We start from the raw sequence: 26,390 nt of genomic DNA on the forward strand, positions 1-26,390 counted from the left end.
CATAAATGTTACCAAAAACAATACTAAAAAATAGAAGTTTTAGATTTATAATTTGCCTAACAGCAAGAGTTTATTATGTTGTGTTATTTTAAACTAAGCAATAAATATTTTACAACAGGAGATGATCCAAAACAAAGTGACTTCAATTTTAATCAAGACAGCAGGGATGGGACTTGAACCCAAGCACCTCGGTCTTTCACTTCATGAAATGAAGAGTCAGCTTTTTAAGCTGGTCAGTTTATGTTTTAAGTTTTAAATTTTTTTTACATACAAAGTTTCCTTCTTAAACCTTAGTCTAGTAAACTATTTATTAACTTTTGTTAACACAAATTTAAAGTTTAAACATAACAGCTTCCAGGGCATAATATTTGTTTTTTCCATGCAGTATGTGTTTAATTCAAAAAAATTATCTGCATATGTTTGCAGAACAGCAAATATGGAAGTCATATATGTGGTGAAGGTGGTGAATATGAATCTTTTACACTGGACTGCCCGCTGTTTAAAAAGAAAATTGTTTTGTAAGTTTTGTTGTTATTTACTTTTTGTGATAAATTATGCATAAACTTTTTTCTGGCAAATAAAGTTTAGTGTTTACTGTTTTTATATGGTTTGTGCGTTTGGTGTATTATTTAAATAATTAAAGTTCTAGTATGGCCTGTGTGCTTGGTGTAATAATTGTGCAATACAAACTTAATAAGCAAGGTAAGCAAAAGATCAATTTACCAAAATTGGTTGTTAAAGCAAAAGTTAAAACTACCTCAGCATAATTTATGCCACTGCATTTACGATACTGTCAGCAAATTGGAAACACCTGACTTAAAGCACCCAATGTCGCCGTTGTCACGTATAGCAGATTTAGAGTGTTGTGATTCGGTTGTTTGTGTATTGGAATGCTGTCTTATTGTTGACAATGATGTAACAATGCATGTTGTTTAGTCATTGAAAGCTTATGACTAATTAGTGTTTGTCATTGAAGCAGTAAACACTATGTGTTTTTGTTTACCCAAATTTTTAAATTTATATTAGTAGTAGGAAGGTATGTTAAATATGTTAGCAGTTTCTATTTTTTTTAATCTTCTTTTAAGGTAGTAAATTTTGTTATTATTTTAACAGAGATAAAAGTGAGGTTATAACTGTATCTGATGACGCCATGGCACCTGTCACGTATCTTAAGCTTCACAAACTTCATCTTGAAGATAAACCAACTCAACAAGTTGATATTATTACGACTCCTGTTTTGAATAAAACTATTAATCAATTAGTTGGAAATAACCATGTTAAAGTTAAACCACAGGTAAAAAATCAGTTGATTATTTTTTTTTTGCAATATTTAAATCTATACTTAATTTGGTATTTTAACTTTTGTTTAACTTTTTAACTGAGTTTGTTGTTTGAGTTGTATAAGCTAAAGCGATTTATGTACGTCTTTTTAAAGTAGTTAGTTTCAATAGTAAACCTATGTTTTAAATGAAAACTTATTTATTTTTGTGCAGCTGAAACTTAAATGGAAACAAAACAACAACCATAACAACAACAAGAACAACACAACAATATCTATGAAGAAACATGAAGATTACCTTGTGGTTGGTGGTATATATGGAATGTTATGTGATGAGAAAAGTGTCGATAGTATAAAAAGTGCAACCATTAAAGCTATGGATGTGTTAGCTGGTAAGTAAGTTGTCTGAAAAAAAAACGTTTTGCAAACTTTGGTTTTGTTTTGACTCTAACTAAAGTAATATTTTGTAATGGTGTATTTCCAGTGGGCGACGCCCTGCAGTGTAAAATGCCATTGGATCTGAGCTTTGAGGACTGAATTAGCACATAAGTTTTTTTTATAATACAAATCTAATGTAACTTAAGAAAAAGGCGACTTTACCAGATTTTTTATGTGTTAGTTTTATTCCATTTAACTACTGTTATAATTGTACTTTAATTTCATTTTTATTTTTATTTTTAGGCACTCTGCAGCAGCATGGACACTCATTGAAGGATGCAACTTATATTCATCTATACATAGCTGATATGAGTGACTTCCATGTTATCAACTCTGTTTATAAGAAATACTTCAAGCGTGAACCACCATCACGAGTTTGTGTGGCAGTTTGGTTAGGAAAGAATGCTCTGCTTCAGGTATATGTCTTGAGTTTGCTATTTCAGCAATGCCAAGAAGCCTGTCAGCCCTTTTTAAGGTAGAAAATTTGGGCATCTAATGTGTATTTATAAGTTTCTTGTATTCTTATACATGCATAAATATCAGTTTGGGACAAATATATGGCATGTTTTTGGTTTGTAATATGTATTGGGATGTTAACACAGTTTATTTGGTAAATTTTAACATGTTGCACCAATTTTGGTTCTTAAGCATTGCACATAACAATATATTTTATCTCATGACTGTCATCTACAGATGGATTGTTTATCGCATCACAATGAAAAACAAACACGAAACAATCTTCACGTTCAATCTGTTTCACATTGGGCTCCTGCTAATATTGGTAAGAATTAGCATTATGATGTAACAGAACTTAACATTGGTTCTATTCATAATGAATGGCTTATTGATCAAAATATTTTTTTAATACAAAAATAGAAAGAATAAACAATGGTCGCAAAATGCATGACCAAACACAGCCGATCCAGTATGAACACAAATGAACGCACAATAGAAATAAAAATAAACAAACAGGCGTGTCGCTTCAATAAATAACAGTAAAGTTTTATTGCAAGGTCTTTGTGGGTCAGATACCTGAGTATATTTATTTTGGCTCACTATCTCAAAACTTAACGTTTTAATAGGTTTTCTACCCACAGAATTTTCATAGTCTCCAACAACATCTTTGTAATATATTCTTAAAAATATGCTCTCATGCAAATCATCGTATATTTAAGTTTAAGTGAAACTCTAATTAAAAATAAAAATATATAGGTATTAAAATTTAACTAAAAATATATATTTAAAAGTGAAAAATTAGTTAGTAAAATTTAAGCGAAAATGCAATTAACAGTGCATAAATTTAGTTAAATTTAAGTGAATATACATTTAAAAGTGATCAAAATTAGACAATTGGTTAGTATTTTTTTAAATGTATTTAAAATCCCACAGGTCCCTACAGTCAATGTGTTACACGGGGCAATGTTCATTATATAGCTGGACAGATTGGGTTGGTTCCTGGTTCAATGAAGTTGGTGGAGGGATGTTATGAACAAGCATACCTTGCTATGAAGCATGTGAAGGTTTATTGTGTGTATATTGTTGTAATGGTGTGATCTCAAAAATTACTTTTGTCCTTTAAATACAAAAAAATACTATTTTCTGGAACAGGTCTTGGGCTATGAGCTACACCTTATTTAGAACATAAGTTGCCTAGTAGTGGTTGATATATCTAAAACAATGTACGTAATTCCTAATTGCATTTGTCTAAAAAAGACCTTTATACAGTAGTGGTTGGGGCATGACCGCAACTATTTACATTCCTATTTGATATACTATACTTCTACAGTTACATCCCATTTTGAGGCCTATTTCTAACAATTGATATTTGATACAGTTACAGTTCATATTTTTTTTAAAATATACAACTATACAAGTAGATAGGTTTACATTCCTATTTAAGTTCGTCTTATAATTAGATAGGTCCATGTAGTTAATCTAAATTTCTACAATTTGTCAAAACATTGTATATACTGTCATAGTTTTTTTTTGCATATTAAAGCATAAATTCCCTTTAAAAATCTTTTTTTGCAGAGTATATTAAAAGTGATGAAACCACCAAGTACATTGCGCAATACAATTCAGTGTGTGTGTTATATAACGGTTGATACGTTTGTTAATGTTGCTCGCAAGTGTTGGGATGAACAATGCGTGGAATATGAAGGTCAGGTTGTTTATTGTGCCAGGGAATTAGAAATTACTTGTAAAAGGGTTACAGAATTTTAGGGTTTTACTCAATGGGTGTGGTCCTTTTCATCGAGGGGACAATTGTGGCAATTTTGCCCAAAATTTCCCTAAAAAAATCCACTTCAGAAAACCTTGCTCCTACAGAACATACCTACATTCTTATTTTTCGGTTTATTTTGATAAAATTTCATTACTAGAAATTTCCTTTATTTGAGATTTATTTCCTCAGAAATCGGTAATCTCCCGATATACGTGGTTGTTCCTCACCTACCTAAGAATAGCTCCATTGAGTGGCAGGTTATTTCATCTAATAAAGATCATATAAATGATGATGGAATGGAATTAACTACAATAACATCAACATCATATGCAGGTGGGATATTAACCCCAGTGTAAGCATGAGGGTAAAGAAATACATAGGTGTTTGTTGTATATTTAGATACCCTTTTTATGATTTGACAGTGAACATGAGGTGTATGGCTATGAATACACCATGTGTGTTTGGTGTATAAGACACCCATGTTATAACTGGACAGTGAGCATGAGGTGTATAAATACACCATATGCATCTGTTGTATAAGAAGCCAAGCATGTTACAGCTCGACAGTGGGCATGGGGTGTGTATAAGATAAGAGAACACGTTAAATTATAACTGATTAAGAGTAATAGTACCATTAATAGACATTTATTGTTTGTTTGTTTTTCAGATACCAAGAATATTTGTAGTGATGATGGAATAACTCAAAGTTTAAGAAATAATTTCCAAGTTTTAAAATCGAAGATAAAAGATCAGAAATTGTCGTTGAATAATCTTCTTCAAATTCGCTTATTTCATGCAGTGGACGATCTGCCTATTAATATTGGTTTGTTTCTATTTTATTCTGAGTGTATGTTGGCAAAATATACAGTTATACACCCAAGTGATTATAATCATTACATTTAATTTTTTTTATGAAAATAGAGTCTAGATTTTAGCATAGAGTGTAGCCTAGATTGACAAAGATCCAGAAATCTACACAATGTAGACTTTCCTTTTATAGGAAATTAAACATAGATTATGCTAAACAAAGGTAATGCCTTTAGTGTAGCATACTTGGTTACCAAAATGAACTGGAACCCTACAAAGTAATAAAGTAAATATTATAGCTGTACCCAAGTTTATATACTATAAATTATTTTACAGATTTTTACAACCAACTATGGGGGGAAGAGGAAGTCCCAAGTTTTGTTCTCGTTCCCGTGGAAACAATATTCACACACGTTCATGATGATCGGCAAATTATTTTCCAAATGTTATGTTTAATTAATCAAAATGTTATTTAAAGGATTTGTAAACTGTATCGTAGTATTTTAATCATTTGAATCTCAATTGTAATGATTTAGTGTTTCATAAAGGATATTTGGTGCTGCTTTTTTCTTGTCAAGCTGCTTTTTATATGTAAAAACTTTTACCCTCAAAGTCATGACCAAAATTGAACTAAATGGGTGGCAAAGTTATTGTTTTATTTAGTGCCCACACTGTACTGTGTTGTTTACATTGAATTTTAAAAGGATGTATTTGACAATTATGATACTTGAAATAGCAAATAAAAATGGTTGGCCTACAAAACAGCTTCCATCACTAAAAAAATGATGGGAAAATTTTTGCAAATTTTATTTAACAAAATATTTGTTTTTTCAGAATATTAGGATTTAAACAAAATGTTTGATCAGTTGAATAATTTTCTTGGTTGGAGGACAACAGATGGATTGAAAGAAGATTTCATCCTTCTTAAAGATGGAGGACCCAGTTTTATTGAAGCTCCTTTTCTTCTTCATCATTTCATCTCTTTCTACTTAAGATCCGGACACAAAGTAGTTCTCACTTCTTTGGAGCAAACCCCTCCTCACTATGTTGTCTCCGGATCAAAAATCGGATGCAACTTGGAAAGAGAGATCTCTGAAAGGAATCTGGAGGTTGTGGACCTTTTGGGATCCAGTTTGAATGAATATTTATCTTTAAATGAAGATAAATCGAATTCTTCTTCTACTTTAAAAGACCTATATCAAAAATTACAGAAAATGACTTGGAAAGTTTTAATCATCGATGATGTTTCATTGTTATTGAGTCTTGGTCACAATGAGAATGATGTCATCAACTTCCTGCATTATTTGCATGTGTTGAGTAGGAAGAAGGGAGGTTGTTTAATCACATTGTTACATCACACTGTTGACTATGACTTGGCGTTATACAGGAAATGTGAGCGACTCGCTAGTTTAACAATAGAAGTTCAAGCACTTGGGACAGGATTTTCAAAGGATGTTCACGGAAATTTGTGTGCAGTTAAACGTAATGTTTTGAACAATGCTTCTGTTCAGCGAAAAACATCAAAGCAATTTAAATTAACTGATCGTACGTTGCACATATTTGCTGCAGGAACTTCTAGTGCTGTATTATAGAAACTAAATTGTACCTTATACATTTTGTAGGCATATAAGATCATGTTAAAACTTGGGCCACTAGCATGCCTTGCTGTAGAACCTCACCCATATAGAATAGAATATGGTGTCTTAGGACTCTTGAATTGTTTCATTTTGAGACCAACAGTAATAAAAAGTCCATGTATTTGGTTTAAGCAATTAGCCTATAAAATAAGTAGTACAAATTCTGTTATATTGTTTCTGTTAATGTTATCATTTAACTAAATATGAAGTCTTTTCCTACAGATTTTAATAGGACTGTTAAAATGTTACCAAATCAAGTGCCTATTTTCATCTTTTTGATGATTCTCTCAATCTGTGATGGAAAACAGCTACTTGAAGAAGAATTTGAAACTGATGACGTAACAAGCGGCCTTTGTGATGAATTTTTCCATGGAACACCATGGCCTCTACCATATGATGCTAAAGGTAGAGGGTTGGCAAGGTTATGTCAAAACCAAATTGAAGACGGTAAAGAAGGAAGGATTGTGTTTGCCACAATGTTCAGTACAACAGAGAGAATTCCTGTGTATACTGCTAATACTGTTGTCTTGCATAGAGATGGTAAAGAAAATCCGAGGCCCGGAAGTAAATATTGGTATCGGGTTGCTCTTGCTTTGTGTTCTTTTGATGATTATACTTTTGATCCAATTGAATCCATGATAGGACACGCTGAAAAAGATGAAATGGAGCAGTGCAGAAAATTTCAAGCTGTCACTGAAGATTACACTCACAATGGTTTAAATCTTGACAGAGGCCATTTAAGCCCAAATTCAATTAATGAACAAGATTTGGAAAAGCAATTGGGCACATTTACACTTACCAACGCTGCTCCTCAATTTGCTGATTTTAACCGTGAGGTTTGGAGGGTATATGAGTGTGTAGCACAGCATACTATACTTGACTACGTACCTGGTGAGAAGGTGTATATTATAACTGGCACCCATGGCGTGGCACTGGATAAGAATAACAACCCTTGGTGGATGAATGGAGATGATATTGATATGGATAAAAATCCAGTAAAAATTCCTGGGGTATTACTGGAAAGCATTTTGCTATCCAGGAAATAAAACACACTCTGCTTGGGGATATGCTATTGTACAAAAAAATGAAAACGTGTACAGAAAACCTGATTACAATGAATACATCACCCTAAAGGAATTCAATACAAGAGATATTATAATTGCACCCTTTGGCCCGAGTTGTATGGATGCATCGTTTGGAGTTTTTTCAAAAGTCTTTGAGTATTGGGACGAATACACTTGATACAAAATGTCCGTCATACACAAAAAAGAAAAGAGAAGAACTTTGAGCAAAGTATTTTAAGAGTTTAACATATTATTTCACCCAGAGTACCAGCTGTAGAGTAGTGATCCCACATATTTGTGTCTCTTTTCCCCATAAGTTGTTTTTTGTTCGAAATTTTGGTGGTACCTTTAGATCTCTTTTGAGCATTTCTATTTATACACAAATTTTGATTTTTCATTGGTATGCCCCTTTAACGGAATCAAAACCTGACTGGTCACTATATTTTTTGTGTTGCCATATATTCAGCAAAAGATGTAATAATATGAAATTGTTTTGTCTGAGATTTTAATGCTTTTTAAAGTGCACTGTAAATTAAATGAAATACTGTTTCCATATCATTTTTTTCTAAGATTCTATATCCAGTAGTGTTACTGTTTTCCCATTACTTTATATTTAGGACACAATATTATATATGTTTTTATACACAAACTGTTATTAAATGCAGCAGAACTATTTTTATGTTGATAAATAATTTTGTATTCCAACAAAACATAAGTTCTAATAACGTAACTGTAAATTTTATAATGTTTTAAAAATAATTTTCTTTAACCTATGAATTCACCCTTAGTTTTATACCTATGTGTCATTATGAATAAACTTATTAAAAACAGTAAATTTTATTTCTTTACATTTGTACTACATTAAACAAATGTTAACGTTCAAATTTTACAAAAGTGGGCACAATTTAACGTTAAGTTTCACAAGTTGGATTGAGTTTGTAAAAATACTTGTATTAAAACACAATGCTTATAACACAATGCTTATTTTAGTTTAATTATACTAAGACCACAATGTTTAGATAAAAGTTACAGAAAAGCCTCTGTTAAAAAAGTAATTATGCACAACAAAAATGCTGTTTTAAAATAATTAATAAAAACATTAAACAATTAATAGGAAAGTGTTTAAATGCAGCTGTTTTATAAAATACAACTCAAAATCTATGTAGAAATCCACTAAATGAGATATATACAATATCTCTCTCTTTTCTCAGTACTTTTTTTAATAGAAAAAGGCAGAACATTGCTCGCCACTGTTTTTGATGATGGACATTTCATCCTTTAACAATGTCTTAAACATCTAGACCTTGTCCTTGTAAATTCCTACAGTTTGTCTTAAATGATGAATTACAAAGTTAGATCCAAGTCATCTCATTGCAAAGTCCTCTCACTTTCCACTTGCGTAGTTTTATCCAAGGTCGGGTAATGGTTTCTTCAGATCAGGTTAGAAGGTTGGTAACCCCTCCTGTCATAGTTGTAGCTCTGATCATCATCAAATTCATTATCATCATAGCTGTTGTTACGATCATAGTACTGGGATTGGTCATTTTGTTGATTGTAGTCACGGTCGTCACGGTAACCACCATTTCTATCGTAACCGGCATCTCTGCTGTCACGGTACCCGCCATTTCTGTTGTCACGGTAATCAGTTTGCTGGTTGTAGGTTTGATCATCATACCCGTTGCCTTGGTAACCGTCCTGGTCATCGTAGTTCTGCCTTTGGTTGTAATTGTCACTGTTTCCTTGGTAACCGTTTTCATCGTTGTACCTGAAATAATGTGATTGTTTAGGTCACAATAATGGCTATTTGCTCACAATCAGATAGCACATTGAACTGAAATGGAGCAATATGTGTGTGGACATACAGTATACAATGATGTAAATATGAGACATATAAACAGTGACCAACATGCAACATATGTGTTCACACGGACTCAAGCAGGGGTTAATGTTAGTGTTCCATGCAAACCTACGTATCATAATACTGTCGACGGGGTGTTTGTTCTTCTCGGTACATAGGTTGGGAATGGGGGTTGTATCTGCTATAATAGATATAATCCAATTAGGGATTTGTGCTGCCAGTTGTCATGATTTGTTATAATGCATTAAATCTATTTGCCAATGGTGTATATAATATATACTCATAACACACTTGGTGTAGTCATACATACACCTCATGTCCGCACATAAACATGTTTAGTTTTGTACACCAGACACACATGGTGTATTCAACACTTCTATAATATATTATTATCATCTAACTTACCGGTTATCTAATGTATCATCCATGTATGGATAGTTGTCTTGATCAGCCAATCGTTCCTAAAGAAAGTTTTATTAAAAAATGTTGTAATCAACTTTTCTTGCAGAATATTGTATCACTGTTAGGTAATAACAATATTTGTTTGAAAATGATAAGAAAAAAAATATAAAAGAGTGGTCTGCCTATGGAGAAGATACTAGGTATGAAATACGACATATTATTTTAAGTATTTTATTAAATAAATAAAGAGCGAATATCAATAAATATTACTATTATGGTACATATCATATTTCATACTGGTTGCACTGTTAATTATTTATACGTATTTATTTGTTATTAAGTCTTTCCAATTTTGTAAACATCTTACTTACCACTATGTTACATCTGCATTAAGCCTTTAACTTCTAATAAACTTACATTAGATCTGTGATGAGGATGGTGAAGATCATCATGGGATTGATATCTGGGAGGAAGTTCCACGCGAAGCTCTTCACGAGATCTGTCAAGATGTTCTTTGGAGCGAGCAAGATGATCCCAGCTTTTGTTCAAGACTTCAATGTGATCAGCAACCTGTGAGTGACATAAAGTTGTTGTTGTTTTAACTTAGAATAAGTGGTTGAAATTTTTAATGTGCCTAACAGTGATTTTGTTTTAAAAACTCGAAAAAGGTAGTTTGAAAATCAAAAAATACAAAAGCTACATAGAAAGGAAAAACAATTGCGAAAACAAACAAACACACAAAAGTTTCATTTATATTTTTTCCACACCTTATCTATTTCTTCTCTGCTTGCATGTCTGTTTAGACTTGTATCATCGTAATGGTTTCCATAAGACATTCTATTGTTTGGAACGATTTGTACGCTGCTCCGTGGTTCTCCGTACTTCTCTTCCACTAAGTGCTCAAGTGAGTACGATCTGTGATGTAACAACCGTTACAGAACATTAAAAATATAAAAGTTTTATTTAAAAAAACTAAATAAAATATTGAAAATGAAATTTTAAAGTAACAAATATTTTCCCATAATGCACCTTGGCATTGATTTCTTTGTTCCAACTTCGCTCGGAGCTCTGCTTGATTCCCGTCCATCTGGTGTCCTCATTGAGTCAAATTCCAGCAAACTTGGTTGGGAGTGTCTTGTGTTTGATGGATTAATAGAAGGCTTGCTGTATTTCGCACTTGAACTGATGGTTTATGATAAAACAACAGATATTGTTATTCAAACAATATAACAGATAGGATTTTCTTTCCAACAAATTTTTGCAGCATAACAAAAGAAACTTGATGATTTTGAAATGATAATGATCATGCAACACATTATCATTAGGTGGAAATGTATGAATTTGAATGAGCTCAAACTAAAACACACAAACAGACAACATGCTTTAAAACTCTTCCTATGAAAATGAACTTTTATTTTACATTAATACCAATCTATATTTTTGATTAGGTAGTATACCAATTCTAGCCTAAATCCCAGATCCCCTGACGTGCCCGCCATAGAACCTTACTCAAACAGAATATTTTTTTTTTTTGGTATCATTATCATTACCAACATATTGTATAATACCTTTCAAATAACATAAAACACATTTCACGTTTATTTGGTATTTACCTTGGCTTTCCTTTTCCAAGTTTCTTAGCTTTCTTTTTCTTGCAGCAATACACAATAATAACAATCACTACAATGATAAGGATAAGTATTCCACCACCAATGGCAAGCCAATAAAACCAATCCAACCCCAAAAATTGTGGTACAGGTTCTGAAATAAAGATACATTTAGTTCTGAAAAAAATATACAGCATTCTTGCATCTACATTATCATGCCAATGTCTTCACACTCATATTGTAAGTGCATACTTTACACTTACTAGATGCTAACTTGCTAAGTAACCTTTTGAACCAGGAATTCCTTTTAACATATACATTTGACAAATACTGAGGTCTTAAACTCTCATGTATGAATGTTTGTTTTAACATATGTCTATGTTTTATGGTCACATATAATAAAGCTATTTTACCCAGCTATCCATACTACATGGCTAAAAAATTCCAAAATTGTCGGCAACTTATTGATTTTTTAAATTATAATCTAATTCAGTAGAATTTTTATGAAGTATAAGCATCAGAACATGAAATATGTTAAAACTTACTTCCATACGGATAGAGTAAATTGTCCACAGTAACTCTCACAACTAATGGATCTGGTATCCCATTATCAGCAGTGCATTGAAAATATTCGTTGCCAGGCAACAAGAACAAGTCAGTCATGTACAGTTCTGGTCCAACTATACCATCCACATTGCCAGGTATTACCTGAAATGAACAATTAATCTTGTTAAAGTTGTGACTATAAGAATAGGGTTAAATGTAATGTGAAGGTAAAGATAAAAAATAAGGGCAGTTTTTGTGTAAGTTGTTGTTTAAATTTTCGTTGCAATGTAAATTACTTAGCGAACCATTTTAAAAGACAAAAATACAATTATGGATAGCTCTACATGTGTTAACATTGCTATAAAAATATGACGAACTAATGCATTCTTTGGTTGTTTCACTCTGACAGTTCTGGTTTATGCAATAGTAACAGACTTTACATTGTGTAGTGTTACTATTGTGACTCATAATGACCACTCACCCATGAGTATGTAGGGGTTGGGTAACCATCAGCTTCACAATAAACATACTTGCTTGTGTTGTTTGCCCAAATACGAGCATTCACTGGGTGGTCTGAAAAAGAAATTTGACTATGACATAATAATGGTTTATAATAACTTGTGCAGCACTGTGTAGGTTTCTGATAAAAAAATGTTTAGGGTACTCTTAGTGCATTTAACCCCCCTCTTACTTTTTATTTTTCTACACCAGTGCTGACAACTGTTAATTTCCAAGTGGTTTAGTAATATTAACTACAAGCAAAGTTAGCAAATGATAGTTAATTTTTATTTAGAATATTGAACTTACAAAGGACATTAACTGAATGGTTGATAGACTTTGGTTCCGAATACGCTGGATGGTCGATAACACATTGAAAGTTTCTTCCGTGATCGAATCTTGTTGGGTAGGATAAGATTAGGTCGAGTGAAATATCAAATAGGTCGTCTGTGAATGCATTTTTCGACACAACAGGTTGGGCAATGTTTGGTATCACGACGCTTCCGTTCATCCATACGAGAGAGGCCTCAGGTTTGCCCGCCTGTGTAAAAGAATAAGTTGTTAGATTAAGTATTGATCTGTTGTGTAATTGCGGTGTATATTTCAAGAGCTGATAGATCAAGTCAATAACCATTTTTTAACATACCATTAAAAGGAATTTTAATTTTTTGTGTAGTTCTAATAGTAAAAATGAAAATAATTAAAACAGTTGATAAGGCACGCTACGAGTAAAAACCATGTAAGGAGAATTGTCAATTAATAATTATTGATTCGTTGGTTTGTTAATTGTTGTATATATGTAAAAGTGGCCTTTAGAATATCTATATGATAAAATCAGGATATAATTTTGGTAAACACAGGTCTATGGTCCTTGTATGTTGACTTGACACTTGTTATTAAATTTAAACACTTTAATGTTCAGTTTGAATGTGTGGGTTGAATATTTAAACAGGAGAGTAAGATATGTTGATGCTGTTAAGTGTGTGTAGGTGGGACAAATATGGACTTTGATATTGTTATGTTGTATATATGTAAAAAGAACTTTTAACAGTTGCTTTACTGCTTGATGCGAAGCTACAGAAATCTTATCAAAATTGTGGTATTGCTAAAATTGAATAAAAACTTAAACTAGGTAATTTTTGTTTATCAGTAAATTATCCATACCTTACTACTACATCTTGCCACAGCAGTTTCAGTGTATTCAAGTACTGTCCCATTTCCTATGCCCACAATTTGTGGGTTTTGTGGAGTAACCCACACATGCACTGGTATCTTATCACTGTATACAGTAGGTTGTCCAACCCCCGATATTTCACACCAGTATAAACCTTCATCCCTGACACCAACTTCAGTTATTACTAGACTTCCACCCGCAAGTGATGATCTACCACTGTTGAAATAAATAATTTATTAGAATTAGCATCAATATGAAAATTTTGAGCTTTGTATATGCAGGTGTGTTTTTGTACATGGGTATATACAATATATACATTTGTACAAAAGATATATTTAATATCCTATAATGAATTGTATGTATTTCCAATGTTGGGATACACAAGGTAACCATAAAAGTTTTGTAATGTATATGGTCCCTATAGCATACATATATATTTTGTTACAAGTTATCATGTTCATTTCAAATTGTTAATGTTCTGTTTTTCAGTATAAAAGACACACATTCAAATGATTCGATAAAAATTATTCTTTTTAATGTTAATTTATTGGCAGTAAATCAAATGCTAGTTTCCTTATATGATATTACTTTCACTATTTCAAAGTAAAACACTGTCAGTTTGAGTATTTTCTAAAGTTCTAATTTAGACACTGTAGTAGGGCAAGAACTAAATTAGTCTGTGTTAGAAATTACATGCATGCTGTAAGTAGAAATTTAATAAGTAACAATAAGAACTAATTGAATTTTGTGAAGATGCACCTTTTATTTATTCAAGAACAACTACATTACTTTTTGATAATCAACCAGTGTGTACAAAATCAAACCCACTACTGGTATCTTGTTAACACAGTGCTTCTCAACACTTTTGCGTTATTTCAAATATTATACATAAATTAAAACAACTAGACACCAGGGACCCAATTTTCCAGATATAAGCCTGAACCACTGCAGTAGGTTTGTGGGCAATTAAATTTGTAACTGTTACAAGTTAAAAAACAGTATGTTTACTACCCAAAGGTTTACTTTTTTAGCTCCATAAGCTTGTTTGGCTATTGTGTATTATATTTAGTTCAAAGATTGCATTTTGTCCTTTATTCAAAAAAATATGGACAGTTGTCTATGTTGTCTAGATAAGCAGAACAGTTGTGTCTGGTTTTAATCAGTTTTTATCATTAATATTTTAAACCACCATGCTTTGTTTACACAAAATACAGAAAGTTGCTTCCAAGCAACACTGGTGAATCAATTGCGTGGGAACGACAGGTTTTGGGCCGTAATTATGACCTCATTGTTTGGCTTCTACCACCGCGAATACCACGTGCCACAATAATCGTTTATGATTGGTGTAAATCGCGCTGAGCAAACGTTAGGTGTTTCACGTAAAGTGGCGAGACAATAGTTGGATTCGAGAAGTAAATGTCGTTTAAACCGTGATGTTCCACCAATACGAATAAAGAGACACGCCCGTTCAATAAACCGGCAATACTAGAAGACTAGTACGTTCTAATCCATTGTTTCGTTTGTTATCGTTTCCTTGAATGACAATTCACATTCAAGAATATTGATGATTCACAAACAATGGTACGTAACAATAGCAATTGTGACAAATCAATAAGTACAGTTGGCGCATAAGAGACCAACATCCCTTGGCGTCATTTTGTACCATTTGAACTCAAAATCAGCGGGGGTTCTGCGTAAGTGGGTTACTGTGTGGATAATTGTTTAAAACGAAACATCCCCCGACGTTGTCATACTTTAAAATAAGAGTAACCGCGACTGAGTTACAGTCGAACCGAAATCATGCTTCTAGTATTACTGACAACGCGTCTGGATTCATTGAAAACCGAAACCATTTTATTTCACATACGTGAAAGTACATTCTAGTGTTTGTAAAATCTTCAAACAAGTTTCGTCTGTGTTAAGACGCCGCTTTGTCGGACTCGCTTTAAAACCAAGGGTTACAAAACGCGTTTCCGAAATCCTGTTTTAACAATTCACAGCTCCATCGTGTTATTAATTAACTATTCGTTTGTAAATGTTCTACAGGAAAATCGTAGTGCGCGTTTATTCAGTTGAAATTAGAACCACAGAACCCGAATCTGTGGGAACTCGTTTTTATTGTACATCGCTATTTCGTTGTCGAAACACGATTATTACGTCATAGTCGTCCCACGCAATCACGAGACATTGAAGATCCTGTTGGTTTTACGTTATTTTAACCAGCGTTTTACCATCGCAACCGATTAATCACCGAATGCGTTGTTTTCATGGTTGTACTTTGTAAATCTGTACACGGGGTATTCTAATATTCCATTTTTGTATACACGCGGTATTCTAATATTCCATTTTTGTATACGCGAATTTTAGGTATTTAGTGGTATCATATTAAATATACCTCGTTAAACTGTTCCAAGTGTATTGGAGAGGGTGCTAAAGAATTTTATAGCAGGTTTAATGGATCCACGGCTGCATTTTATTTTTAAACCGATTTCAACATTTTGCATTTTTCATAAAGCGTCTTCGACATATGTTCCTTAAAATTCGTAACCACGTCCACATACATAATAAGCGGTTTGAATCGATTCTGTGACGTAATAATTCTTTAATCTGTGTTAGATAACGCCGCAGGAAATACTAGAATGTTGTGAACAATCGTTTCAGCTCTGCCTGTGTGTAATTAAACGCGAACAGCGCGATTCAGGAAATATAGAAACACGACAACTTCCACAACATTTAAAGCCGATTTCATTGTCTTGGTTAGGACGTCGAATAATGACACCACGCTTGTGACTAGAATTGACAAAAGATTTGAAACCTGCGACGCTTTTCCTTATTTGGAACTAGTTCATATATACGTCACGCCATGCTAGCCAATCGAAACTACGTTGCGTTAGGAGAATATCTCTTCCAAGCGGGACTTTAAATAGATCAGACCACTTCTCTTTAAAAGTTACACATTAACTAAAGAACAACCTTGCTTTTCAAAACTCGACTAAATTTTTATTAAGTTGATAAAACAATTCATATCTTGATATTTCTTTGTTAAATCCTTCTTAACATATTAGTGATGTTTTTCATGCTTGATTGCACTCTTTAAGTGCACCACGTTCACTGTTAACAGTGGAGCAAAAACTCTGGTAACAGATGTACCAGACTTACCAGAAAACATACAGATACAAAGATACATGCTATAAGACTAGTTCTCATACATTCCTATAACAAAGCACATATCATTGATCAGTGCATTGGGGTCATGGATACAATGACACAGCAGGCTTATCCTGCTTATATAGATTAATTTTAAGCACTCCCCATGATTTTAACAAAGAAACTAAGATCCTTTGTATGTTGAAGCTGGATAGAATTATCAAATGCATTTTGTAATGCAGCTGCTTCAACAGAAAAAATTGGGACCCGAACTGTTTTTATAATAAATGTAAAAAAATGTTGTGATTTTTGTTATAAAATATAAATTGGCAAATTGTGTTCTGTATATTTTTGTACTCCCTAATTTAACTACCTCATTTAAATTATGATGGCTGATTCTTCCTATATAGTTTTTAATTAACCTAACAAGACCAGACTAAAAGCTTTCAACAAAATCTTACATGTACATATAAAGTAAAAAACTAAAAAGTTTTCACTGCCAACAAAACAAAATTAATATACCATTTTGAATCATGCACAAGTATAAGACACAAAAAAACAAAGTATAGGAATTCTAACTTCTGTATGTTTTTATACAAAACAAATTAAAATAAAAGTTTAAATGACATGCAACTAAATAAATTCCTATTTTCAGGTTTAGTATTTCTGCTTTATTTTACAAAATAAATAAAGTGTTATTTTAAGAACATGCAATTAAGAAAATACTCATTTTCAATACTAGAACCTTTACTTTATTCTACAAAATAAATTAATATATAAGCTTAAATGACATGCAACTAAGGAAATACTTATTTTTAGGTTTATTACTCACGGTGGAAGATTAAACTGGTTGAAGATACTTGTGATAGATCCCGGGTAAACTTGAGCTGCATCAATTTCAATGCTATCAGTTTTGTTTGCCTTAAACTTCCACTTTAGGAACTTATCCGCACCAGGAACTGCACATGGGAGAGATATTGATTGTGTTGCTATGACGTTTCGAACTTCTTGGATTTGTTGTTGCCGACCACATAAACCTAAGGTAAAACCGTGTAGAAATTTATAAATGAAATACATTTAATATAATGATTTTTACATACAAGTAGTAACTTAGTACTGTTCTGAATTGTTGTTAAATAACACATGTTACTAAAATAAATAGATCCACTATTTTATTGATTAATGACATAGTAGGGTGGGGGAAGACGGGACACCTATTCAGTTTTATTTTCCTCTTAGTTGGTAGTAAACAAAGATCATTCAAAGAACTATGAAACCGTATTCTCAGGATTCACATAGACGTTAAATGTTTAAAACACAATCAGAATATTTAGATAATACGCACTAAAGGTGTCCTGTCTTCCTCACTTTACTATAAACTTTGTTAAGCAGAAAAAATTAAGCAGAAAATTTGTTTTTTTCTTATCAATGGTTCAGGAAATATACATGGTAAATTATCTTAACATATGGTATAACTGTGCATCACAAGAATTTATAATATGTTACATTAAATACCTTGTTCTAAAAACAATGAAACCAAAAACAACTGAAATATTAAAAATTTCCACATTTTTAAATTCCCCTAAAAATCTGAAAAATATGATTTGTTAATGTTTACTCTATAGCCCTGAGAATTTTTTTAAAAAAATTTTTTTAAAGTTGTTACTTTGTAAGTCTTAAATGATATTTTTTTTAAGAATTTTTTTGGAATATTCTTAATTTTATTTTATCAGATGTATTAATTTATTTTAATAGTATTTACTACAAACGTTTAGTTTTATGGCTTAAAGATTAATTCGTTTTATCCATACATGCGCTTTACTGTGGAACAGAAAATTATTGTATAATATTTTATCGAGTTCTATTTAATAGGAATATCTAAAAAAGGTCAGACTATTCACGCAAAGAAACCAAAAAGCACGATTTTTCCCTGTGTGCTTGATTATACGGGATATAATAGGCTAGGTGACAATAATGCTGACGAAGTCCTATAGATAGCGACCATAATCTCCTATAAACTGTTGCAGCATCTTCTTCAAAAGAACGTTACCTTTTTGGATTCTTACTCTAAACTAAATTGCTCTTACTAACGACTCTTAAACCTAATTCTTTTGAATCTTTTTAGGTCACAACGCAAACCCATCCAGTACCATCGTGATTGTGACGTATTAAATGGCGTCGGGCGTCGACGTATTTCTCAAAAGATAACAAAATCGCCTTTTTCCTTTACGTACCTCGCACGCGGGAAACGCTTGAGCAATCAAATGATATTGCGATTCGTCAAGATTTAGAACGTGCGAGGATACAGATAACCATTACTAGTTTGAAGTTCAACCTTGATAGTGGCGCTGATATTTACAAATGAAACGTGCTGGGTGTTTAATTGAACTCGGTGTATCTTATGGGTCCCATTTTGTTTTGTTGTGTAAAACTGGTAGTTCTGTGAACAGAATCAAACATTTCTTTGATGAAGAAGGATTGTAACGAATCTCTAAGCGAATTTTAGCCAATTTAGTTTCTTAATCACTGATAATATAGGCGATATGCTAACTTTGCTATTGTCGTGCAAGTTTATAATTGCGGATCACGAAGTAGTTTAAGATCCTGTAGCTGTGTGTTACATGGTTGTCAAATATTCTGTAAAACTATTGTCAAATATTGTGTAAGGTCGTCAATCCTCTCATTATAATATTTAATCCAGAGACCGAATACGGTTTCACGCGTAGTTGTAGTAGGTAAACCTAATGTTCAGTTTAATCTCATATTTGCTCTAACTTATAGTGTGTTGGTTTGTATAGATATATGATCGAACTTCGTTCGGTAGATAAATCAATGTAACTTATAAATCAAACAGCGTCAGTCGTAGTTATACTGGTGTTCTTTTTTATTATACATCTCGTGCCCGCTTTTATGAGTTACAATATTTGTTTTTAAACTTAAGACAGCGCATGTACGTTTTACCGATAATTTTTCCTAGTCCAATATAATGACAATACGGTAAGTTGATTACTTTTTCGTCTTGTTAGTCATTATAGAGTGCTAGTTTGGTTTAGGCATTTAAATCCTATTTAGTTATAGGCTTTTAAAACTTATCAAATATAATTAATTTTGGGAGATTTAATGACGACGGGGCAAGTTGGGATATGTCTGTTTAACTTCGCATGCAAAATTGTCAACCGTTCAAGAAATATATAATAAATTCCACGTTGTCTATTTCTCCAATAGGTGAAAATCGTCCCATTGATTGCTCTCTTTTAAATTTAGAAATTATTTAATTTCTATACTTTAACACATCGGTTAAGCGACATGGTAAGTTGTCAAAATACATTTTTTTAATTAATATCAAAAACCATTGGTAATTTGTAGTTAAAATTTGCGTTTTGTGTATAAAAATAGTCGTTTAAAAATTTGTTTTTATATTTTATTAAACAGCGACTAACTTGCCACGACCAATTAACTGCAGCGTTAAAGTGTAAATACTAACAAGCCGCAAGCCCGCATATTCGCTAATTGCTAATGATAGTATTAATGATTAAATGTCGTTCTGCCATATTTATATGTTGTTAGTAAGGTAAAATCAAATTGTATTATTTGTGTGTAATATCAAATAAAACAATAAACACACTTTTCGTTTTATCTGCTGTGTTTTTTTAATAAACTCATTCTATTTTCCATATCGTTTATAGCCATATTCGCATTCATGTTGTATAAAAACATTGTGGCTGATTAGTCTGATGTCCAGATACGTATGCATAACATATCTTAAAGTTATTTATTAAAATTGCAAACGTTAAGGTGTTGTAAAGGTCCTTGTAGTTCAATGTATCATAAATACTTAACTTATCACTAAATACATTATTATGCAGACGTGGGACTTACAATAGTTTTTTTTGTAAACTTAATGTAGTTCATTATGTCAAATAGTGGAAATCCGGTTGAAGCAGTCCCCACAAATGACTGCTTGCGACTCCAACTTCAATCTGTTGACTCTGGTGAGGGAGAGACAGGCAAGAAGCATTACCAGTGTTTGAAATGTTCATTTTCATCAAACTATCTCGGCAACCTCCGTGTGCATATGAGGAGACACACCGGAGAGAAACCGTTTCGTTGCGAGTTTTGCTCAAGGCCGTTCAGTGATAAAAGCAACCTGAACAGCCACAAACGTCGAAAACATCTTGGTCAAAGCAGAAATAATCTCCCAATACCAAGGGTTCCATTACGAAGAATGTATACCGGTCGCATAAATTACGCCAAGTCGGTAAAACGTGTGCCTCGTACTTCCAGTTCTTCACTAGGTGCAAGTGAAGAGTGGAGCGTCGTTCAAGCTCCCAATCGACAGGAAGTGACATCACAGTGGTCGGATGCACAGGAAGTAACATCACAGTTTCAAACAGATAAACCGACAATGTCAAGTTGTTTTAATTTAATTCCTACAGAGGTTCGTAACGAACTCATCTTCTAAAATATTAGTGGGATATGGAAATGTTACATAAGAAATAAAAACCAACAAAGTTAAACATCAAGAATAGCCATGACAAAACTGTGCACGGCATAAAAATGTCTCCACTCTTGTTATAATTGGTTTAAGTGTTACCAATTTTACCTTTGCTTGTATTTTCGAACAACTGAAAACTGAATCTTTGCAACAAATTATATAATATTTCATTTCCAGACTTCAGCATACATGGAAAATGCATTGAACGAATACAACTCATCAAGACTACCAACAATGGTTCCTTCCTCCTCTTTACAAAGATCAAACATCTTCTCAGACTTCCAACTTGTTGATGATGGTGAAAGAGAAGAAAGCGACAACCAGAACCAGCGCCTTATATCGGAACAATCAGATAAAAATGAAATATCGAATGACAATGACACAGAAACAGAGACTTATTATGTGAAGTACCAAACAGGTATTTTGGAATTTTTAAAGTATATTAGTGTGTCATGTATTTTTTTTATACCATTTATTACTCTGTTATTAAAGTTGTATTAAGTATTACTAATTGTTTCCGTAAAAGAAAATAACAATCCTTTTTACATACAGCTCTTGCAAAGACAAATAGAAATCCTTCCTATGAACATAATAAGGTTCCAGAATTTGCCCCAAAGATGTCGCCTCAATCGTTAGCTTCCACGTCTCCCAAGCATAGCTCCGGTGACACAAGTATTGCAACTGGGACTTCCCCTTCACAAATTCAAGTTTGTTCGGTTACCAGTGAAAAGAACACTGTTGCTATACCAACGAGAGAAAAGAAACCTTCATTTCATTGCCAGCATTGTGAAATTACCTTCCAAGATTATGTGATGTACACCGTACATATGGGTTGTCATGGATACGACGACCCCTTTCGGTGTAACGTGTGTGGGGAGAAATGTGGGGACCGGTTAAAGTTTGCTTGCCATTTTGCTCGAGGGGAACATAAGTCAAGTTGAAGTATAATCAACTGTCTTACTGTTATCATTGATCTATCTTTATCTCAGCTATATATCACGGGAACTTGGAGAAATTACACCATTAGAGACATTGTTTATTTTCGAAACAATTGCATAAAAGTGTAACTCAGGATAAGAATTTTTAAACTTAAAACTGATGTTGTTTTTGTATACACATGTTACATAAGAATATTCTGACACATTGGGGCAGTTTTAGGATTTGTGAATGTTTAAGATTTTGACCAATTTTAATCAAATTTAGTTACAAAGTCTATCTTAACATCTAATAATTAATATGAACAAGTTGGAATTAAACAGTGTTAAGTATATAAGTACATACATATTTATCGTAACATTCATTGTTAAAGTTTCTTTTTTTTAGTAAGGTATATATATATAGTCATCACTTAAACTTTCAGTAATTAGGTGACTTTAAAAATAATGTCAGGTCCTATCTGTTAAAATTTATCAGTCTCCTATATTATCAATGCATGTTCTATCTGCAGTGTATTTTCAAGGCTGACTTTACCACTTCCTATCACAATGGAACTTTTTATTAGTGTGATTTAATATTTTGTTTACCTTTATTGTGTAAGACAAATAACTTATTTTTGCAGTAAACAACACTTTGAAAGAGTTTTGTATAAACTTTAGGTAAGATGCTTTTATCGCAAGATGTTTTCATGATCAAATATTCTTTTATTGTTTTTTTTAACACATTACTTTTATCATTACTTGAAATGCATTGACGGCTTCAAGTTACTGGCGTCAATCACAACTTAACAGTGCGCATAAAGTAAGCTGAAAATGTTTGCTACTGCTTCACTGTCAAGTGCTAATCACTATAAACTTGCATTTTTGCTTCATGCGTATCATTCGTATTATTTTCTAAATAAAAAACCCTGCTATCATCCTACATTAGGGATGAACATGACGGCAAAAGCTTTTAAAATGAGGGCAAGGAGTCACATTCAGCTTACAGAGCTTAAAAACTATTGGTATGTATACCATACGGGTATGAGAAAAATATACTGGATTCGTATCTCGATGTACTTTTAGTTTTAACGTTAAAACCACATTTGTTTTGTAGTATACGACGGTACCGTGTGGCGCTAAGTTCTTCAAATCTATTCCTCCGTGTGGCGCAAGTAGTCTACATTCACAATTCGGTAAGTTCGTATTTTCCTCGATATATTTATTAAAACAGTGCATATGGTTTGCTTGTACCAATCGCATTTTAACGCGTGTGTCATCGCATAACTACCAATTATCTAAAGCTTCATGTTATTATTTTCTCGGTAGAGAGAGTTTAACTTTTTTGGTTGTTTATTTTCTTGCTGAACTACTATTCAAGCTTGTCATTACCCAAAACCGTATTTATACCCGAACTACTGAGTCTTATTTAGGGCGGTTTGTTAAATGGTGCTTAGTTCGTGATAACCCTTACTTTTGGTTGCAACCCGCATGTGCGAAAGTTTGGGAGCGTTCAAGGCCAATGCCGTTAAAGTTTCGCTTTGATGCGCACACCAAACGTTTCAAGAACAACGTTTTATTGTCTGTTAAACGTAGTTAACCTTTTACGATCCTGGTGTACAAACTAGTCTACCCCTCTGAGTGACAGCTGTTATTTGCAGCGGCTGATAGGCGTGTTAACGAACTTTGCGTTTACAGGAAGTAGCCGAGTAAACATTACGTGTATGTTTGCTAACTTGATGTGGCAGATGATATAGTTCTCCACGTTATCAACACATAAGTTCCGTTTCTTATAATCCTGCTATTTATTTATTCTTGCGCTCAATACGGGACAACAGTATGGTGTAATATGGATGTCATATTTTATAGCGGCTGTATATAGTGGCCGGGGAATTGAGAAAACGCAATCATTTGGGTTTTGCGGTATACAATGTCATGTGACCTTGCTTGCTATCTGAAGTCGAAAACAACTTTTAATAAGCATTTAACATGTCTGGGAATTCAGACGAAATGTGTAATTTACTACTAGATTGGAAATGTCTAATTTTATTACTCCAAGATCGAACTATATAGATGATTATCAATCGCACCAGACCTGTACTGGTGGCAGTCATTGTAAATATTAGTAAAACGTCGCATTTTAGGTAAAATATATCCCTGTATAATAGGCTCGTAATGTTATTGCCTGGTTCGCATGGACACTGTGATCTAAACATCACCTAAAACACAAGTGAATCTGCGTTTTTTGTTAACCTTTTTTTTCTTTTTTTGCGAATGAATAAATGGATAAATGAAACTTATTTATTATCGCGTGGCGGGGAAACGACTGCAGTTATAAGAAGGGTTTCTGTTTTATACATCTCGTGCCAGTTATACTAGTTTGCATGTAACTTTATGGGTTATTTTTCTGTTCGCATTTTCTGCATGTACACGTCTAAAATGGTAGCAGTGTCGAGCATCGAACCCACTAAATCTAAGCATAGGCTTGGAAGGCCACACTGACCACATTAGATGCACATGTGTAATGTGATGACAGGTTTTCCGCATCGGTAACTCGTAGGTTTGTGAAACAGAAAACCCAAAAATGTTATTCCTGCCACACGAAGATAAAGTAAGTTATACAGTCATTCATGATTTGTGATATCATACATGTTTTAAGAACGGGTACTTTACGGAACTGATGTTATTACACTTTCACATACACACACCATAAACTACTGCTCGTAACTGGTTTGGGAACAGCTATATTGACAAACTCGTTAATTGCTTTTAAGTATTAGTTTAGCGAACATTATTTAACCAAGATAAGGTTGGTAGTTTCCTATATGTAAAATTTATACGAGATGCACTTTACACCTTGGTGCAAAATATATTTGCTATAGCATCGGTAATACCCATACGTCAAGCATAAATTAAACAGTTAAGTAAACACTTCCTGCACTACTTAGTAGAGTGGGGTAATTTGAGACATGTTTTCATTCTTTTTTTTCTCTCAAATGCGGCATTTAGTAGTAAACACAGAATTGTATCAAAGAAAACGATCGGGAAATACGGGATTTGGGTGCTGTAACGGTATCCCATGTATACCCCACAGTATACTATATACGTTGTCTCACAAAAAGCCATTGATGTGAATACATAAAGTGTGCATCAGCAGGCTAATAGGTACAAACACCTCTAGCTCGTCTTTACTTCCTTATTTTCCATTGAATGTATGCACTTGGGAATACTCATATTGGTTTAACTATACCCACGTCTATTCCCAATACAGCCTGCTGTGGGTAACCACGCGGTTATGTTAAACGAGTAAACATGTCGTTGAAGTATTACCAAGTTATACGTAGTTTTCACGCCAGTGTGTCAAGTCTGTACTTTGCTGAACTATATTTTGGAAGTTCATAAAAAATTCAATTTTGCCTCCGATACCTGTATATTTTTCCTAAAATACATTATATAGGGTGTGGGAAGATTGGACACCTTTTCATTCTATTTTCTTGTCCCAAATTGGTAGTAAAAAATACATTCAAAGAATTACAAAAGCGTTTCTTAACAACTCCCACAGACCGTTGTTTTTGTTTAAAAAACGTTTAGGGGATTTGGATACCATGTGGTAAAGGGGTCCCGCCTTCGCCCACCTTACTGTACGTGCGGTATTTTGCATAGGATTTAAATGCACCCATATATACTTCGTCAAAAGCCAAGAGACAATACATATTTTTGTTATTAAACTGTAGATTCCTAATGAACTAATTCTATCAAGTTAAAGGTGTTTTTATTTGTCTATTTTGGTAATTACTTATTTTACTCCGAATTTGACAATCAAGGATTATCCTGAGTGTTATTTAGTTTATGTAACCAACAGTTTTAATATGTTTCACTGTCTTAAATACTCAATATGTTCCACAGCCCCAAACAACATATTGGTCTTGAACGAGTAAACAGTAAAATGTACAAGATACACCGTGCCGTGTGCAAAGTATTTGACTTGCGTTTGTAACGTGTGCAAAAGTAGCATCCATCAGCCACGAGCAAAAGTCGTGGAAGGCAATTACTTCGAGTTGATTTGCGTTCATCGTACATTGGCATATGTGTTCTATCGGACAATAAACAAGTTTTTCTGCATTTTCTAACGCTTGATTCGCAGTGGGGTTCCAGGACTCGCTGTGTATTAGCATTGGAAATGCGGCCCCATGTTATAGTTACTGTCGTTGCCCCACTGCGTGGGGATAAATACGTTCCACCATTTATTTCTTGGTATAATTTCGTAAACATTTTATGTACGACCTAAACCCCCCCAAAA

The 26,390-nt window shown here is 33.2% G+C and overlaps 5 protein-coding genes and 2 long non-coding RNA genes across 10 annotated transcripts in view; 5 read left to right on the top strand and 2 right to left on the bottom strand.

Annotated features, from left to right (window-relative positions):
• The window catches only part of LOC100180152 (diphthine--ammonia ligase), an 8,362-nt gene extending 2,852 nt beyond the window's left edge, over positions 1–5,510 (top strand). For both annotated transcript variants that reach the window (XM_026834367.1, XM_009860080.3), the window contains exons 6-16: positions 119–232; positions 427–518; positions 1,114–1,294; positions 1,494–1,671; positions 1,961–2,133; positions 2,411–2,498; positions 3,107–3,237; positions 3,749–3,878; positions 4,131–4,274; positions 4,609–4,764; positions 5,085–5,510. In XM_026834367.1, the coding sequence (XP_026690168.1) occupies positions 119–232; positions 427–518; positions 1,114–1,294; positions 1,494–1,671; positions 1,961–2,133; positions 2,411–2,498; positions 3,107–3,237; positions 3,749–3,878; positions 4,131–4,274; positions 4,609–4,764; positions 5,085–5,224 (1,527 nt within the window). In that variant the 3' untranslated portion in view covers positions 5,225–5,510. The remainder of the gene's footprint in view (positions 1–118; positions 233–426; positions 519–1,113; positions 1,295–1,493; positions 1,672–1,960; positions 2,134–2,410; positions 2,499–3,106; positions 3,238–3,748; positions 3,879–4,130; positions 4,275–4,608; positions 4,765–5,084) is intronic.
• A 69-nt stretch (positions 5,511–5,579) lies between these two features.
• LOC100177798 (elongator complex protein 6) lies at positions 5,580–6,608 on the top strand. The gene has a single exon (XM_002120628.4). The coding sequence runs from the start codon at positions 5,603–5,605 to the stop codon at positions 6,338–6,340; it is 738 nt and encodes a 245-aa protein (XP_002120664.1). The 5' UTR covers positions 5,580–5,602; the 3' UTR covers positions 6,341–6,608.
• Positions 6,609–6,613: 5 nt separating this feature from the next.
• LOC100183258 (endonuclease domain-containing 1 protein-like) lies at positions 6,614–8,279 on the top strand. Its single transcript, XM_002120852.4, has one exon. The coding sequence runs from the start codon at positions 6,628–6,630 to the stop codon at positions 7,429–7,431; it is 804 nt and encodes a 267-aa protein (XP_002120888.3). The 5' UTR covers positions 6,614–6,627; the 3' UTR covers positions 7,432–8,279.
• On the bottom strand, positions 8,271–18,306 carry LOC100175475. 2 transcript variants are annotated; one of them, XM_002121661.3, is made up of 13 exons: positions 18,197–18,306; positions 17,514–17,718; positions 13,525–13,750; positions 12,670–12,901; positions 12,344–12,435; positions 11,862–12,024; positions 11,323–11,470; positions 10,739–10,891; positions 10,477–10,624; positions 10,127–10,279; positions 9,713–9,768; positions 9,420–9,488; positions 8,271–9,214 (listed from the first exon to the last, which is right to left on the bottom strand). In XM_002121661.3, exons 1-13 carry the CDS (start codon positions 18,249–18,251, stop codon positions 8,881–8,883), a joined length of 2,034 nt encoding a protein of 677 aa, XP_002121697.1. In that variant the 5' UTR covers positions 18,252–18,306; the 3' UTR covers positions 8,271–8,880. The 2 variants fall into 2 exon arrangements, with proteins under 2 accessions (XP_002121697.1, XP_018667056.1); XM_018811511.2 differs by lacking the exon at positions 9,420–9,488.
• LOC100185674 (zinc finger protein Pegasus) lies at positions 17,621–23,059 on the top strand. Its single transcript, XM_026834370.1, has 4 exons — positions 17,621–17,723; positions 18,807–21,119; positions 21,354–21,594; positions 21,729–23,059. The coding sequence occupies exons 2-4, from the start codon at positions 20,595–20,597 to the stop codon at positions 22,115–22,117; spliced, it is 1,155 nt and encodes a 384-aa protein (XP_026690171.1). The 5' UTR covers positions 17,621–17,723; positions 18,807–20,594; the 3' UTR covers positions 22,118–23,059.
• Positions 18,733–20,616, bottom strand: LOC113474216. Its single transcript, XR_003395869.1, has 2 exons — positions 20,536–20,616; positions 18,733–18,798 (listed from the first exon to the last, which is right to left on the bottom strand). It is a non-coding gene; the product is annotated as an uncharacterized LOC113474216 (long non-coding RNA).
• On the top strand, positions 22,856–26,212 carry LOC113474214. 2 transcript variants are annotated; one of them, XR_003395863.1, is made up of 3 exons: positions 22,856–23,115; positions 23,208–23,286; positions 25,997–26,212. It is a non-coding gene; the product is annotated as an uncharacterized LOC113474214 (long non-coding RNA). The 2 variants fall into 2 exon arrangements; XR_003395864.1 differs by lacking the exon at positions 25,997–26,212 and adding an exon at positions 23,789–24,024 and having other exon boundaries at positions 22,902–23,115.
• Positions 26,213–26,390: the final 178 nt, after the last annotated feature.

This window comes from Ciona intestinalis, chromosome 4, assembly GCF_000224145.3.
Source record: "Ciona intestinalis chromosome 4, KH, whole genome shotgun sequence".
NCBI lineage: Eukaryota > Metazoa > Chordata > Ascidiacea > Phlebobranchia > Cionidae > Ciona > Ciona intestinalis.

What these genes read in the sequence shown, in the direction of transcription:
- LOC100177798 (XM_002120628.4), top strand. Translation starts at nt 5,603, where the DNA reads ATGTTTGATCAGTTGAATAATTTTCTTGGTTGGAGGACAACAGATGGA.
- LOC100183258 (XM_002120852.4), top strand. Translation starts at nt 6,628, where the DNA reads ATGTTACCAAATCAAGTGCCTATTTTCATCTTTTTGATGATTCTCTCA.
- LOC100175475 (XM_002121661.3), bottom strand. Translation starts at nt 18,251, where the DNA reads ATGTGGAAATTTTTAATATTTCAGTTGTTTTTGGTTTCATTGTTTTTA. An exon ending in AACCAGTTTAATCTTCCACC is followed by an intron (nt 13,751 to 17,513) that starts GTGAGTAATAAA and finishes TTATTTCAACAG; the next exon opens with TGGTAGATCATCACTTGCGG. An exon ending in CCATTCAGTTAATGTCCTTT is followed by an intron (nt 12,436 to 12,669) that starts GTAAGTTCAATA and finishes TTTCTTTTTCAG; the next exon opens with ACCACCCAGTGAATGCTCGT.
- LOC100185674 (XM_026834370.1), top strand. Translation starts at nt 20,595, where the DNA reads ATGTCAAATAGTGGAAATCCGGTTGAAGCAGTCCCCACAAATGACTGC. An exon ending in TTAATTTAATTCCTACAGAG is followed by an intron (nt 21,120 to 21,353) that starts GTTCGTAACGAA and finishes TTTCATTTCCAG; the next exon opens with ACTTCAGCATACATGGAAAA. An exon ending in TTATGTGAAGTACCAAACAG is followed by an intron (nt 21,595 to 21,728) that starts GTATTTTGGAAT and finishes TTTTACATACAG; the next exon opens with CTCTTGCAAAGACAAATAGA.